The following is a 17,377-nucleotide window of genomic DNA, read 5'->3' as shown; positions in this document are numbered from 1 at the left end:
GTCCATCTTTTTGAAAGACCCTGTAATTTACCTCTTAATACAATGTAGGCAGTTGAATTTGTATGTAAGTTGGAACAGGTACAAGCAGGGAGCATTGAGATGGTAGAACAGAAACTCTCCAAAGCTCTAGGTGCCCTTACCGCCTATTACAGGGAAAACCAGATGATCCCTAGTCCATCTAAAACACAGAATGTGCTTTTCACCTTAAGAACAGACAAGCATCCTGAGCTCTGAGGATTACCTGGGAAGGAATCCCACTGGAGCATTGCAGCACACCCAAATACCTGGGAGTCACTCTGGACCATGCTCTGACCTACAAGAAGCATTGCCTGAATATCAAGCAAAAAGTGGGTGCTAGAAACAATATCATACGAAAGCTGACTGGCACAACCTGGGGATCACAACCAGACACAGTGAAGACATCTGCCCTTGCACCATGCTACTCTGCTGCTGAGTATGCATGTCCAGTGTGGAACACATCTCACCACGCTAAAACAGTGGATGTGGCTCTTAATGAGACATGCCGCATTATCTGCGCCCTACACCACTGGAGAAATTACACTGTCTAGCTGGTATTGCACTACCTGACATCTGCCGGGAAGTAGCAGCCAATAGTGAAAGGACCAAGGCAGTGACATCTCCAGCTCATCCCTTGTTTGGGTGTCAGCCAGCACGTCAACGACTTAAATCAAGAAATAGTTTTCTAAGATCTACAGAGACACTCGCTGGAACATCCCAGCAAGCGAGATTTCAAAAGTGGCAGGCTCAAACCCAGAACCTCAATCAATGGCTGATACCAAATGAGAGACTCCCCCCTGGGCACACAGAAAACTGGGCAACTTGGAAGGCACTGAACAGACTGCGCTCTGGCATCACGAGATGCAGAGCCAATCTTAAGAAATGGGGCCACAAAGTAGAATCCACGACATGCGAGTGTGGGAAAGAGCAAACCACTGACCACTTGCTGCAATGCAACCTGAGCCCTGCCACATGCACAATGAAGGACCTTCTTATAGCAACACCAGAAGCACTCCAAGTGGCCAGCTACTGGTCAAAGGACAGTTAATCAACTACCAAGCTTGCAAACTTTGTGTTTTGTCTGTTTGTTTGTTTTGTCTAAAATGTAATACAACTGTCTGTTTGCTCCTGACACGACAAATAAATAAATAAATAAATAAATAACTTAGGATAGCATAGGAAAGTTTAACACCTCTGTGGTATTTGTTTTGCTGTCTGTTCAGAAGATTTCACTTCACTTTCTGTCCCTGTGATAATTGGATTTTGAAAAATTTAGCTTGTTGTGAAAACAAGGATGAGTGATAACGTTTCATCAGAGACATCTTTCCCCCATGATAACTCTTCCAGGAGTGAATTTCCCTTATAAGGGGTAAATTCCTCTCACTTCCTGTTGTCTCAGTCCCGTCCTTAATTTTGTTATTTGTAAGTCTGATATTTGTAGCAGCCTGCAGTTTTGAATTCTTTGTTTACATCAGGGGTCCTCAAACTAAGGCCCGGGGGCCGAATGCGGCCCTCCAAGGTCATTTACCTGGACCTCACTTAGGGTCAACCTAAGTCTGAAATGACTTGAAAGCACGCAACAACAACAATCGTATCTCATCAGCCAAAAGCAGGCCCACACTTCCAATTGAAATACTAATAAATTTATATTTGTTAAAATTGTTCTTCATTTTAATTATTGTATTGTTTTGAGTGGTTTTTGCACTATAAATAAAATGTGTGCATAGGAATTCATTCATGTTTTTTTTTTTCAAATTATAATCCGGCCCTCCAACAGTTTGAGGGACTGTGACCTGGCCCTCTGTTTAAAAAGTTTGTGGACCCCTGGTTTATATCATTTGTGAGTTCTTTATCCCTTCACTATTAGTAAGTAAAGTGCTGTACATAATTATGTATAATAAATGAAGAGCAGGTTTTGGAGCCAAAAATATGGATTGTGTAAGTCAAGGGTAATTCTGTTGAGAGGGGAAGTGTCAGTCCCACCTCAGAGACTCATCCTGTGAGCAGATTGTGCCTGTTTCCTAAGACACAGGCACAGACACATACATAGATATATGTGCACATCTGTCTATACAGATGGCTGCTTCCAACATGAGGCAGCCACATGTGCAGTGTCCAGCACGTGGAGGAAGGAAGGGTGGGAGTGGATGGAGCCTGGAGATGGTGGTGATGGGAAGTGAGGTGTAAATATGGGACTTAAAGAGAAGAGGAAGAAGAGCCTCAAGATGAGGAGTCGCAGCTTCCAGGGTCTGAGGTGTTTTGGGGCATTCTGAAGGTTGCAGCAGTAGCAGTCATTTTGGTGTCGTCTCCAAGTGACAACATTGTGCCAGGCATTCAAAAAGGTCATAAGTGAGATTAGAGCAGAGAGAGTATTAAAATGACCCATCAATAAGTTTACCTAGTTTTTTGGGTGGATTTTTTTGTCAAACTTCCATTTTGTCTTATAAGCAACATTCTCAGGCCTAAATCCAGTTATTAGCAGCAGCTTGAGTTGAGCTGCTAGATCAGTGGTTCTCATCCTGTGGGTCCCCAGGTGTTTTGGCCTACAGCTCCCAGAAATTCCAGTCAGTTTACCAGCTGTTAGGATTTTCTGGGAGTTGAATGCCAAAACATCTGGGAACCCACAGGTTGAGAACCACTGTGCTAGATCATTGGGTACTTGATAGAACAACATTTTCATGGGTTTCATTAATTCCACGGGTCTTCTCTAGTGAGTAAAAATTGGATTTAGACCTGTATATAATAATCAACCTATTAGTGTTTATGACCTATGTGTGGAATAACAGAAAGTAAAGTAGGAAACGGCAACATAGATTGAAAATGGTATACTTATTGTTTTAAAGTATTGTTTCTGTTTCCCAATAGAATGCTGAAAGTAGCAGATTTCATTACAAGAAATGCAACATTTGTTCATAACTGTTTTCCTTTCCAAAACTTATAAATGCCAAATATTTAATTAAACTTCTCAATGCAAATGAAACTACTACATGGATTTAATAATTCTACAAGTAAAATAGTTTTTAGTGCTTTTTGTGGGAGAGTAATACTGTTTTTCCTTTTCCTGTATGCCTCAGCTGTGCCCTTTTATTTGTTTCCCCTTCCTGGAAGTACATTAGCAAGAGTCAGCAAATTTTCACTGGCTTTGATGGCGGGCCAACAATTTGTGCTTGCCAGAATCCTGCTGTCCCCAGAGCGATGAAGACTTTTGCCTGACCTGATGCTGTGTCTCTGAACACAGAGCAAGGTTAAGGATAATCCCATGTTCCTGCTGGTGAGGAAAACAGTAGGAGAGCTATGCTGTGTGAGAGTGCAGTGCAAAAAATAAGAAACTCCATGTCACTTTTTAGTTTGGATCATGTTTTGGCACTACGCTTCCAAGGCTTTCCAAGTCCCTCAGACACAGCGCACCAAAACATAATCCCAGGGTTTCTCCCTGTTAGGGCCCAGTAGAGAGAGAAAGGGGTATTCTTTGTAGTTGAATTGGGCTCTGGAAGAGGCACTTATCTAAGAGAAACTTTCTTGTCCTCCATCTCCAAGGTGGAAAGGAAGCTGTAGATCTGTTTCCACCTTATGACAGGGCAGGATGGTGAGTTAAATTGTAAATCTCTGCATATTATGACTATTTCTGTGTTAAATAACCACACAGAGAACACTTACGAATTATTGTTGCACATCCAGAGTGCAAACAGCCATTTTGAAACATTAATATAATTGGAACAGAAGTTGTAACAGGCTTATCAGAAAAAGGTTTTTACTAAATGAATCTTGAGGTTTACTGTATGTTACCTGATACCACTGTAAATAGCTGCCAAGTAAGCCTTGGCTCTGATACACAGAGGGAACATTTTAGCTTAGTAAAGTAGATCTTGCAATGCTTTCTCCGTATAATTTAAAATCATGTATTCTTTATTTAAAACAGGGAATTATAAATATTGTGAAGGAATCGGTGAAAAGTATTGTTCCAACTTGGCTTCAGAGATACTTCAGTCAAAATGAAGAGACATCCCCAGGTGAACAAAGAAGCTTGGAGGAAAATGTAAACTATCATCCTGCCTTTGCAGATGATGTTGCTCATAATACCCTTGAAATTGATGGACGAATCACTCCTGAACCAGCAGGGATTACTTTAGAAGGTATGTTGTAGATCCTCTCCATTCTTCCAGCTTTTTTAAAATTGTTAGAGCAGTAGAAGTAGCATCTCTAGTGTGCCCTCACCTCTAACAACCCTCCTTCCCCCAAGCCCTCCAGTCTGAATGTTCCCTGATTCAACTAATGTGAGAGGGATGCAACTTAGGGAAAGGAGAGTAGCTCACTCTGCTCTCATGCAGTTAAGCCTCTGGAGCCAATTTCATTGTATGGCTTTTTTCCTGTTGCTGTGTTTTAGATTTTAATCCATTCACCTAATCAGAAAAAGTTGTTGCAGCACTAAATTTAAAAACCAAAATTAAATGCCACACTTTGTATTGCTATCTGCCAATGTATTGTTTCAAATTGAACAGAAAACCTGAGTTTATAGTCTGTTACATTAATGGGTAGCATGCGTTATCTCCCAGTGTCTGGACCATTAGGATTATTAGAAAAAGAAATTGTTAGCAATACACTTCTATTTTCCACTGCCCTTTGATAAAAAGGTACCAGGCACAGATTTTTGCACAGCATTTTTAAAATTTTGCACATTGGCAACTAAAGAGCATTTTTACCTCTCCTGTGACTGTCTTATTACCTTCATTATATTTACATTAAATTGTCATTTAATAACATTTTCATTACAAATCCATCTTTAAAAACGTTAACAATTCACGTGCAATTAGAAATGATACTCTGTGTTATAGCAATGCAGTTGAGAGAAATATAAATATACTGTATTTATTTATTTATTTATTTACTTTATTTGTATGCCGCTTTTCTCAGCCCTTGGGCGACTCAGAGCAGTTTACAACAGTTTAGGTATACAGAATACAAAATCATTATGCATTTAAAATACAGAAGCATCACAAGTCATTTACTCGAATCTAGTGTGCCATCGAATCTAATGTGCACCTCAATTTTCGAGACACTGAAACAAACAAAAGGATTTGCTGCCAAATACAATGTTCAGCAGAAAGAAACCATTTTAGCCAATTTTACTGCTGCTAAAAATACCACTGTGAAAGACAGAAATCACACTGAAGACTTTTTAGTGGTTCAGGTTTTCAGTGCCAGGTTAAAATCCCATGTAGGGAGACTTAAGAACCATTAGTGGAGTCTGAACAGTTAATCCTCAAAGAAACTTTTAACATGAAGACTGGACAGAGAGGGAAAGAAAATAGAAGGGGAGAAAGAAGCCTTGAAAGAAAAGGCAGAGGGGGGGGGGGGGGGGAGAATGGAATTAATGTACAGGAAGGAAAAGAGAGAGAAGGATGGAAGGGAGAGAGAAAGAATGAAAGGAGCTCTGCATTAGCAGAGCAAAGACTGGTTTCACTGAGGGGAAGGCCCTGGAGAGTCCGGGCGAAGAAGATAAACATGCTAGAAGGCCGCCGCCGCCTCCTCCTCCTCCTCGGCTTCAGGGCATGCGGCTGGTGAGGTAGTGGCAAGCCAAGGAGGAAAATGCAAATGCAGCCATGGTGCTTTCATCGGTTGTTTGCCTCATCCTCATTGGCTCCTGGGACTGATTGGCGCTTCAGCAACTTGCCTCTTTCTCAGCCGCCTTGCTGGCTTGCCCCTTTGCTGGCCTGCTAGGTCTTGTGAGGCCTGTTGGGTCTCACGGAGCAGGCCAAGCGTGCACTCTGACTCCAGAAAGAGAGGGAGAAGGAGCCGAAGCTGTGGCAGCAGCAGCACACAAAGGCTGCCTGGTTTGGCAAGAGGGAGGAGAGGGATGCAATTTAGGCGCGATTCTAATGTGCCATCGAATATAATGCGCACCCCAATTTTGGCTAAGCAATTTAACCAAAGAAGGTGCGCATTAGAGTTTTGTAAATACGTTAGGTAGGTATTCTCTCAGATGGATAAGCAAAACTTTATACTTAAGTGGTACAAGTCAAATTTAGCTTATCTGTACAGCTTATCTGATTTCTCTGTACAGTTATTTGTACTTAGAGCTCTGATTGTATTTCCTTCTTCCTCTTCAGAACCTTCAACAAGTAGATCCAGTTTAAAGTTCACAGATATTTTAACAAGACCCTCTCTTCATCGGGGTCATCTTAATTGTAGCATATTAGATTCCCCACCACCACTTTGTCAACCCTCCACGTCATCTGCATTTCCAATTAGTAATTCTGGACTTTCACTTGGAAAAGAAATGAAAGATTCTACCTCTCAGCACGATGATGATAACATCTCAACTACTAGTGGCTTCTCTTCAAGGGCGTCTGATAAAGGTAACAACAACAACAACAATAATATCATCATCCAAAATTCAGATTTAAGATGGCTTTAATGTTTTTTATATAAAAATACCGCTAAAATATATATTAGCTGAATTAAACTATTCCTAATGTTAATAACAATGTACGTCTACACTTAAAAGAGAAAATGAAATTACAAACATCAGAAACAATGAAAAACAATTTAGTTTAAACATAGTGCAGCACCCTTAGTCTGTTCTTTAAAAAGCTCTTTTTTAAAGCTTGTTGATAGAAAAAGGGTGTTACCTGTTAGCATGTTGGACTCCCTGGGAAGACAGTTCAAGAGTCTATGGTCAGCCACCAAGAAGGGCCTCTAACATCCCAACCAGCCATGTCTGCAATGTAATGGTGGGACTGAGTGAAAGCCTCTCCTGAAGATCTCAGGACCAAAATCCATGGTTTGAAATGGTTCTAAAGTACTTACAAAACTAGGGGGTGCTGGTGCTTTGTTTCTAAAGTGTTTCTAAAGTCTAAACTAACATAACTTTCAAAATTTCATTATAAATGGCAGTTCCTAATTGGTTCTGCCATAAAAACATAGCAAAAGTTTATTACACTGCAAAAACTGTCTTTGTCCAAGGGACATCCCCCTATAGAACATTTTGGTTTGTCGAGTCTCCACCAATTTAACAAACTTTCTGGCTCAAAAATAAAGGTTCTAGAGTAAATACCACACAATGAAACAGGAAATAACACTTTCAAACCAGGAACAGATTTTCTTTATTATTAAAAACATGTTTTATAAAAACCTTGAAAAATTAGTGGATAAGTCAAATGTTCTGAAATTTGGTGAGCTAACAGTGGGGAAATTTTGTAAGTTTTGTTAGATTTCTGAAATTTTCACCACCAAAACTTTAGAAACACTTTAGAAACAAGGCACCAGTGCCCCCTAGTTTTGTAAATACTTTAGTATCATTTAGAACCATGAATCACACATGCCTATTATCTATTTTGAATGGTGCCTAGTTGCATGTTCCCTGTAAGAAGCTTCCCCAGAATGTTTGAGGTAACCTGTGTATACTTAATCCCATAACGGTTGATATGTGGAAAGTGATTTTGTTTTGAGATGCAGTAGTTTTGCTGTGATTGTCACCTAGTTGTGTTGGGGAGGAGAGGTTAGCATACCTATGTCATATTGCAATTATTTATATTTCAAAAATATTTACTCTTTCAAATGCATAAAATCCTTCAGGCATAGTAAAAGGATTTTTCAGTTTATGAGATGGCAGTCCAGGTTTTCTCTCTGTGCTTGGTTGCTGTTTTTGTGCACGCTTCTTTTATTCATACTAATGCCTAGCATGTTTATCTGGTGAATAACCAGCTCAATGTGAACAATTAAGCCATACACAAATTCCCAACGTTTTGTACTGCTTCCCTCATGAGAGATAGAGAGGGGCAAGTCTTTTGTAGATCTCCAATTTTTTTCCCACTTTTTCTAAAAACAGAGTGTGGAAAAGTTTCATATTTTGTGTCTGAAGAAATTTTGGACTTCTGAGTGGTATTTAGACTTACTGTAATAATGTCTGAAGATATCGGACAGGTCAGTCAGTTAAATAAAGAAAAAGAAAATCCTGCAAGCTTTAGTTCTGTGATTATTTTCATAGTTAATATTTTCACTAGCACTTTTTTTGCTGTTTTTTCTCAAAATATATTTTATAATAAAGTGTTGGAAGTATTGTGAATAAAATACTGATGCATTTATGTGTACATGATTATTATTATTATTTCCTTTTAGACATAACAGTTTCAAAAAATGCTTCAGTACCACCCCTCTGGTCTACAGAGACAGAAAGACCAGTTTCCCTTTCTCATCAGTCAACTTCCAGCTCTAAAAAGCCTGGGTTTAATCTATCTGCCTTTGGAGCCCTCTCCCCGGTAAGTACAGCATGCACTTCCTTTTATCATGCTTCTTCTGTATCCACTTTGCTAATTCAGTGTTGATATATGTTTGCAGTCACTTGGTAATGCATCAGTTCTTAAGACAAGCCAGTTTGGAAATTCTCCATTTTATCCTGGAAAAACCATGTATGGTGGTGCAGCTGCAGCAGCAAGACAGTCTAAAGTACGGATTACACCATATCAGGTAAGAAATTTTCAGCTGGTCCTGTAAGGATACATAATTTGTATATAAATTTATGCAGTAGTAATCATAATTCTGTAGTGGTTTAGTATGTATTGTTCACAGTATTGTTATTTGAATGCTATAAGACTATTTGGTCAGTAAAACAATAATAACCACAACTGTTCTTATAAATGTGACATAGATTTAAAATGAGATGTTATTTTTATTTCCTCAACAAGTATTTAAACTGAACCCCAAACTAATTCACTGTAACTATAGCAAGAAGGAGAACTGTGCAAGATGTTGTTGGAATCCATCTCCTAGCCATTCTAACCAGTCTAGCCAGTGATGAGGATACTGGGAGTTGCAATCCAGCGACATCTAGAGCAGAGCTTTCCAAACTGTGTGACATGATATGTTAGTTCGTTGCCTGCAGCGTGTGTCATGTAAACATAACTAGTCTAGGTGAAATAAGCAATAAATCATATATTTAAAAAAATATCAATGAAAGGTTTTCATGAAGTATGTTGTGTCCCCATACATTTCAATATTACAATTTGTGGGTGTGTGTTTATGAATTATAAGGGGTTGGCATAACCTATGGTTTGCTAGTAAAACTGGATTGCTATGTTGTGAAATTATGCTGTTCTGAAAAGTGTGTCACCAACATGGAATGTCTGGAAATCTCTGATCTAGAGGGCTACACAAATCTCACCAACTGTTAAGAGAAACACCCCAGCTTCAAACTGTGGTTTACAAAGTTGGTTTGTTTCTCTACCACTTCATGTGGATTGAATATTACAACAAACTGTCTTCAATTAAAACGGAAGTTTCTAATTGTGCAACTGTGCAAAATAAGTTAAAGCCTGAGGTTTACTAAACCATTATATTCAAATAAGGTCAGCAGATGTAACAACAGGTCGTAGCTAATGCAGGACTACTTTAGTAAATTGGGCTTACATGCTTCCTTTCTCTCTTTTAGCAACAAGAGACAAGAATCTGAAGTGTCAATTTGTGATTTCTAACAAGCTGTAGTGATTTTTGTAGAGGCCTTAATTATTGAACCAGAACATCAAAGCTTCATTTGTTAACTAATTGTGGCTTTTATAAAATACGATTTGACATATTTAGATAAAACAAGAGATATAGCATTTTAAAAATGATGGAACTAAAACATTAGAGTGTTGAAAATAGCCTACAGCACACAATGACACATTCTCATAAAAATGTAGTCATTGAATTGCTTTATACGCAGCACAGGTTAAGATTCCCTTTACCCTTCAGTTATATTGACAGTAACTATTAAATTAATTTGAAACTGAATATTAATAGTATTACTAGCACAACAGATACTGTACGTGTGTGTTTTGTTAGTCTCATTATTTTTGTTATGTAGAACAAAAACAAAGTTGTTTCAGAGGATGTGATGTCCTGATTATTCTGGGATATCAGCATTTCTCTTTGAATCTGACATGGAAGAGCTAAACAATTCAAAATATTTGTCCTCTAGGAAAAATGTACTGTAATTGTGGCACATTTTTGATGATATTTCATATTTTGGACTGTTACAAAAACTTTGAAACTTCGTTTTGTGCAAATCAGTTTTTAAAAACAACAGAAAAAATGCCAGTCTTTTTGTGTTTGGGAAGAATCCCACACTAGTTCATAATTTTTTTGGTATTACCCCCTCTTGGCCATGGTAGTCCATGCTCTTGTTACATTCTGAATAGACTACTGCAATGCGTTCTGCGTGGGGTTGCCTTAGAAGACTGTTCAAAAGCTTCAAGTGGTCCAATGGGCGGCAGCCAGATTCCTCGCTGGAGTGGTGTACAAGGAGCATACAACTCCCCTGTTACGTCAGCTTCACTGGCTGACCGTTTTCTACTGAGCACAGTTCAAAGTGCTCGTTTTAGCCTATAAAGCCCTGAAGGGTTCCGGCCTAGCTTACTTGTCCAAATATATCTCCCTCTATAAACCGTCGTGGAGGTTAAGAACTTTTAGGGAGGCCTTGCTCTCAGTCCCACCTACTTCGCAGGTGCATTTGTGGAGACGAGAGACAGGGCCTTCTCAGTGGTGGCCCCTTGGCTAGGGAACTCCCTCCCCAATGATATTCGATCAGCTCCTTCTCTCCTAGCCTTCAGAAAGAAAGTTAAAACATGGCTATGGTACCAGGTTTTTGCAGAATAACTGCAGTGCAATAAATGAATGTAGAATCTGTGCAATGACAATTGGAATGGCTCTGGATTATGACCTTGGATTATGTGAGTTTAATAATTGTAATTGTTTTAGGTGTTTTTAATTCTTTGGTTTTTAATATAAATGTTTACCAATTGTACATTATTTTAAGACTTTGAATTATTGCCAATATGTGAGGCTGCTCTGAGACCCCGTCAGGGTTGAGAAGGACAGGGTACAAATGTGATAAATAAACAAATTGTCCAAAAACAGAAAATCTGAAAAGTTCTTTACATCCCTGTTTTCAGACACCAATAAGGAGACAGATGAAAGCAAAGCAAGTGAATACACAGTCCTATGGTGTGACAAGTTCCACTGCACGGCGAATCTTGCAGTCTCTGGAGACGATGTCAAGCCCAATAGCAGTAAATTGCCTTTTCTTTAAAATACTTATTTTCAGTATTTGATATGAAACTTGCTATGCATGTCTATTAAATAAAAGCTTGCCTTTCGTACCTCTGTTTTAATTTACTGAAATGTTTATTCAACAGGATGCTAAAAGAATTCCCTCTTCTGTTTCTTCTTCATTGTCATCAGTAAGTTACTTTTTGATCTTTTTAAAATGCATAAATATCCTGTTTTGAAAATCATCCTTCTTAACTTGTGTGTTTTCTTTTACAGCCTATGGAAAGAAGTATGCTTAATATCACTGATTTCCACTCACCAAGAAAAAGGGTAAATTAATTTTCAGCTTCAGTCTTGTTTCCTTCACGGTACTATAAAGCAGATTTAGATATTTGATGTGTCCCTGTGTTGTGAAAGTGCCACATGAGTTAATCTACAGAAACATTTTGGCATTCGCCTGCTTCTGTTAAGTATCCATTTGTTTATTTTTGACAGTTGTCATTGAGAGCAAAATATTATTGGAGTGCTTAAAAAGAGATTCTACAAAAGTTGGAGATGTAGTGATGTCTGAAGACATTTATGGCTTGAACTGAGCCTGCTTTCTCTATATTTAACATCCCTAACAGATTAGTCTGTCATCCAGATTAAAGCATGCAAGAAGGAGAAATCAAAGAGGCATAAGTTTATAGGTTAGCAGTGCTACCCATTAAAACACACTACATGAGAAGAGAAAGGCCCTGCATTAGTTGACTCATTCCTCCATGAGGTATTGTCTATATCTTTGGTGGAAAAAATGCTGTGAAATCCTCCTGTAGAAGAAATATTGCTGCCACATTCCTCATATTTTATTCTCTCCCTTGATTACAATAGCCAGTGGGTTTGAGTGTTTGAGTGTAAGGCTTTGACTCTGGAAATCAGAGTTCGAATCTCTGCTTGGCTATGGAAATCCACTGGGTAACCTTGGTCAAATCATACTCTCTGAGTATTAGAAGAATGTAAAGGCAAATCTCCTCTGTTGAAAAAAACAACATGTGATAGATTCGTCTTTAGAGTTGCCATAGGTCAGAAATGCCTTGTAGACACACATTATAATGTTAATGGTATAAGTGTAGGTTTAATGAAATGTCTCTCTCTCTCTCCCTCTCTCTCTCTCTCTCTCTCTCTCTATATATATATATATATAATTTTTTTATTAAACATTTTAAACATCAACACAAGGAAAGAGGGAGAACATTTCCAAAGAAGATAGAAAAGTAGGAAACCCAATCACCACCAAAAAAGAGAAAGGAGAAAAAAGAGAGAGAAAATGTCTCTCTTGAACAGTATCTTATATTGTATTAATACCAATAAGAGTCATAATTATCAAAATCTTTCAAAAATGTATGCTTCCATTTCTTACATTTAATTTTCCCATCTGAAATGGAAAAATTGGGGATATAAAGCTATACAGCCTGTCATTGCAGCATCTTCTTGCAATTTTAAATACTTATATGCATAAGTATACATATAAGAAACAAATAAATAAGTAGATGCTATTAAGAATTAAGGCATCCTATCTTCTTTTGTGGCTAAAATATTTGTATAGAGACATGGATAAGCAGCTAAGTATTAACATTAGCATGCCTCACTAGAAAGAGTTTCATAGCCAAGGTTTTGCATTAAGGTTTGTGGTAAAACCAGTTTAGTATCTTCATGTGCCATTTCTCAATCGTCTTTTTTTCAAACTTAGATTTGTTTTGTTTTCTGCATTGTACGTGTGAACAAACACTGATTTATTTTTTAAATCTTACCTAGTAAATTTGTGCTTGGGTTGATCCATTAAACACTAGGTAGCAGACATCAGATAAAGAGATGTCAGAGAGAAAATTAATGCTCTACCAGCTGTCATTAAGTAGAAAATAGAGGAGTTGTCTATTCATTCTGTAGTGAATGGTTGGCAGCCGTAGCTGTTGGCCAAGAGAGGTTGCTAATGGTTTGTTGCCAAAGTGAATGGCTGTTTACCATCCGCTAGATTTCTTGAGTACAACTGTTTACATGTGTTGATAGCATAGTATAATTGGTATTCTGAGGAACAGTATGATACTTTTCCACTTCACTATAGCCGAAAAAAACCTACAGACTCAAATAGTGTCCTGGCCTTATTTAATAATATTGACATTTTTACAGTGAACATAATTCTCATGAAATTTTCAACATCTTGTTATAGATCAGATGCAAATGCACAGAGCTTTCTGGACTCTTCATTAAAAAAAGTATTTCCAAAATGCTCAGTTCTTTTTAGCTCTAAGTAAATAAAACACACCACTGACTATGAGATTCAGTTTATTTATTTTGTGATTGGGGGTTTACTTCTGGTAAAGAAAATTAGTAATTATCTTTAGTTTTAGTATGAATTATGTTGAAGATGTCTGATGAAGATGTTCTTGCAAAATCACAGAATGGTAATACTTTTGAGTATTAGCTCCTACTTCCTCTTATGCACTTACATCATAGCCTGCCACCCATCCCCCTCCCCAATCTGCTAATATAGGTTATAGTAATCGCACCCTACCAAGGAAATAGTATTAAGAATAGTTTCAAGAAAAAGAATTAATTACAATCCCTCCTTCTGTTTACACAAGTCTTCTCATGGATCCAGGTCTCTTTCATTTACAGAAAGGCTGTTTTGGCTCCAATCCAATGCCACCCCATGCAAAGGAAATACGTGGCTAACTGAGCCTGGTATGCTTTTTCCCCAAATAATTGTCCAGAAGGAGAAAAAGAGGATTAAAAGCTGGAGCTCGGGGCCACTTTTACTTTTTACTAGAGAGAACAAAGACTGACATAGGAGGGTTTAGTGTGACACTACAGTTGAAACATACTAGATAGATAAAACATAGATAAAACATTTGCATTTTTTTTATCTCCCGAAAATTGCTATGTTGAAATCTGCTACTGTATCAGTGACTACTGGTAATGATCTCTGCTCATAGTATTAGAAACAGTTCAGCTCTATACCAGTTTCTGGGGAACATGAGCAGGAGGTACCAACTGGATTGATTTCCTGCTTGTGGGTTTCTTATAGGTGTCTGTTTGGTCACTGTGAGATCACAAAGATTACTCATAGGTAATGCCCAACTGATAGACCAAGTAAATACACTGTCTGGTGTGCTTTACTACCCATTCAGCTTCAAACTAGTTCAACTTTTTGAGATAACTATCTGATTTCTGTGATAAATGTGGGGTTTTTGAAGTATGTTATTCTGTGAATTTAGACAAAGTCATTTTGAGATTTTTCTTGGCATGGGTGGAAGAAAATGGTGCATTGGTTTCACAGGTAATGAAAAGTAAGGGCTTTTAAAAACCTATTTTAAGACGCTGTGGAAACTTGTTTGAAGGACAATGTAGTAAATAGCATTTTATATTGATTCATTTAACTCTGTTTCCTTTAAAGGCTGCTGAATCCCATTGCCCTCCAGTCCAGAAGCTTGTGACACCCAAGAGTGTTTCATTGTCACTGAGTCGTTTCAAACCATCACTTACATCCAGTACTGATTCAGGCAAAAGTCGACAGAGAATAGAGACAAACCATAAAGTACGTATGCTATTCTTAAACCATACCAATTTCCTCCCCAGCACAACTGCCATGATCTAATTTGGATACTATGAGCTGCTTTTCAAATTAGAAGCCAACGAAATATTGGAAGATCCAGTTACTGGTTACCCATTTGTAGGTTGTTTATCCCTTCGTTTATTTAAATTCTTGGGACCTTAACAAAATAGACCAACATTTTATCCTGTTGGGAAATCTGAGCTGTTAGGCTCAAAAATAACCCTCAGTTAGGGTAATTCCACCAAAATATAGCAGAGTACCAGGAGTAAACTCCATAACCAGCAGAAACTTATGTGTGGTGAGCAGGAATAGCCTTCTAATTATCCTCAGGATAACTGAGGATTGCAGAGCCAAATTTTATGTTCAGTTGATTTATTAAAGTAAAAAAGAAATGCTTTCTTGATAGAAAAGTCTTGGAGCTAACTACCTTGCTAAATCTCATCTTCTAAAGAAGGTAAAAGGTAAAAAAAAAAAGGCCAGGCAGATACATTTTGCCTACAGAGACGCAAAAATCTTCGTCATAAGGAGAAAGAAAAGAAGAACATGGTGGAGACCCTATGGCCTGTGCATGGAAGTTCCCTCACAGAATTCCATTACTTAAAAGGAAGTTCCCTCACAAAATTCCATTACCATTTCATCAAAGGGGGAGGATACACTGGCTAACAATAAAGACAAAGCCCTTTAGAAAACATGCATAGGAATATGGGGGAAAGGAATCCCTGAGCTTGGCCCTGCCTCTAGTCTAGCTAGAAACTTGATGACACAATGACTTGTGCAGTCCAGGGATGAAACCCAACATATCCTAAGTATTTTTATAAGCTGTCCAAAATTTCTGAAGTAGAAGTATTCACATTTTCCTTATTTTAGTAAGTACATGAACTAAGTATTTTAAAAGAATAAAAAGGCTATACAAATATTTGTCATATAAATGACTGAACATATTTTCATCTATTAAAATAACAGAGCAGCTTTATTAATGAGTGTGTGTTTTTCTTTTTTAAATAATTTTTATTCAGTTTAATCATGATACATAAAATACAATGAATTTATATATAGTGAATAGTAAAAGCTCTATGGTAATAGTTTATAGGGAGAAGAATAAAAAGAAAAAGGGGGAGAAAAGTCTGAAAGATATAAAGAGATAAGAGAAAGAAAAAAAGAAAAAATATAGAAAGAAGAAAAGAAAATATAGAAGAAAACACAGGAATAAGGGAGGGGACTAATAAGCGTCCCAAGTCTAAACTTCCGATCTTCTTCATCGTGGTACTTTTTTCTTCTTTTCAGTCTTTGTTTTATTCATTTTTCTATGTTCTTCTCTTATTCTTTCCTCTCATCTTCAGATAGTGTTTCTTATGGTGTTTAACTTGATTAAGTCGTCATTTAAAGGGGTTTTTTTTGTCTCATATAATCCCTCACCATGTTCCAATCTATTCCTTCTTTCGACTTTTCTTGACGTCTCTTTAACATTTGGGTTAATTCATCCATATTCCTTATTTCTAGAATTTTGACTAACCATTCTTGAGTTGTTGGCACTTCTTTTAGTCTCAATTTCCTCGCATAGACAATTCTTGCTGTCATTGTTAGGTAGCTTAGTAGGATTTCTTTCTTCTTTTCCAGATCTCTATTTGATATTCCTAATAGATACATTTCAGGGAGCTTTTGGATTTTTATATTTAGGGTTTCTTTGTGTGGATTCCTTTCCAATACTCTTTTGCTTTTTTGCACATCCCTCCAGTCTGTGTTTTTCTCACTATTGTACAACAGCCCCAATTTCATTTTTTTTTCTCATGAATGGTATTTGTTTACTGTAGTCAGAAAAGGAAATGTCACATGGATCTTTCTGCTAACAAGAAATATAACTTGTAGCAACAAGGTTTGTTTGAATGTCTTCAGACAGCAGAGGGCAGTAAAGAAGTGCTACGGTGGAAGGCCCTATTAAGGTTTTAAAATGGAACATGCAAGGGCAGTTGGCTAAAGAAGGATTGGTAGCTTTTTGTTATTCTCTTCAAGGTTTTGTTTTTCTTTTTCTAATCACATCCAATCAGAAAGCAAATGAATTAAAGCCTGAAACACACATTTTTTCTTTACAGGCAGCACAGGAGAAGACTTTGGAAGCAGAACAACAAATGGAATCTTCAAAAAGGTATGTAAAAACTGTCGCGGATTAAGGACTTTTTATAGATACTGTTGCTATTCTCTTGTAGTGTCCTGTATATTTTATTTTTACTTGAAAGTAGTAATTAAATATATATACAGTCCTAAAGATCAGTGAGAACAGAAAATCATTAACTTAGCCAGCATTGTAGAATTGGAAACAGTGGCTCTCTCTTTGTTGCTCCTTCCACGCCTAAATTTTCAAAATGTGTCCCCAAGGGGACAAGGAGACTTGTGATAGTGTGATCTCTGCAAAATTCTTCTGTTTGAAACTTAGCCAAAATAAACTAGCCTATTTCTTCCCCCAGCTGCAGTCCAACAACAGAGAGGCTATAATGTTCAGGTGTTTCTCCAGAGAACTGGAGAGACTTCTGGGAAGTACAGAGAGGCTATAGGAGGGAAGAATGGTCAAGAAAGACCCATTATGTGTGTTGTATTTTGTTTATGCAAGGTTGTCTGCCATTCAAAGAATACAGCAAGATATGAAATATACAAGATAAGATTTTGAAACAGAAAGTCTTCTCCTAACCCAAACACAGAGAAGTGGGTGGATTGTGTAAACATCACAACTCTGGATGGAAGACAGAT

The 17,377-nt window shown here is 37.7% G+C and overlaps 1 protein-coding gene across 2 annotated transcripts in view; it reads left to right on the top strand.

Annotated features, from left to right (window-relative positions):
• The window catches only part of NUP153 (nucleoporin 153), a 53,168-nt gene that overhangs the window by 14,539 nt on the left and 21,252 nt on the right, over positions 1 to 17,377 (top strand). For both annotated transcript variants that reach the window (XM_060774848.2, XM_060774847.2), the window contains exons 2-10: positions 3,938 to 4,151; positions 6,126 to 6,374; positions 8,137 to 8,276; positions 8,356 to 8,484; positions 10,947 to 11,063; positions 11,190 to 11,234; positions 11,320 to 11,373; positions 14,477 to 14,617; positions 16,726 to 16,778. In XM_060774848.2, coding sequence (XP_060630831.2) covers positions 3,938 to 4,151; positions 6,126 to 6,374; positions 8,137 to 8,276; positions 8,356 to 8,484; positions 10,947 to 11,063; positions 11,190 to 11,234; positions 11,320 to 11,373; positions 14,477 to 14,617; positions 16,726 to 16,778 — 1,142 coding nt within the window. The remainder of the gene's footprint in view (positions 1 to 3,937; positions 4,152 to 6,125; positions 6,375 to 8,136; positions 8,277 to 8,355; positions 8,485 to 10,946; positions 11,064 to 11,189; positions 11,235 to 11,319; positions 11,374 to 14,476; positions 14,618 to 16,725; positions 16,779 to 17,377) is intronic.

Source organism: Anolis sagrei, chromosome 4, assembly GCF_037176765.1.
Source record: "Anolis sagrei isolate rAnoSag1 chromosome 4, rAnoSag1.mat, whole genome shotgun sequence".
NCBI lineage: Eukaryota > Metazoa > Chordata > Lepidosauria > Squamata > Dactyloidae > Anolis > Anolis sagrei.
This window is presented reverse-complemented; position numbering and strand designations above follow the sequence as displayed.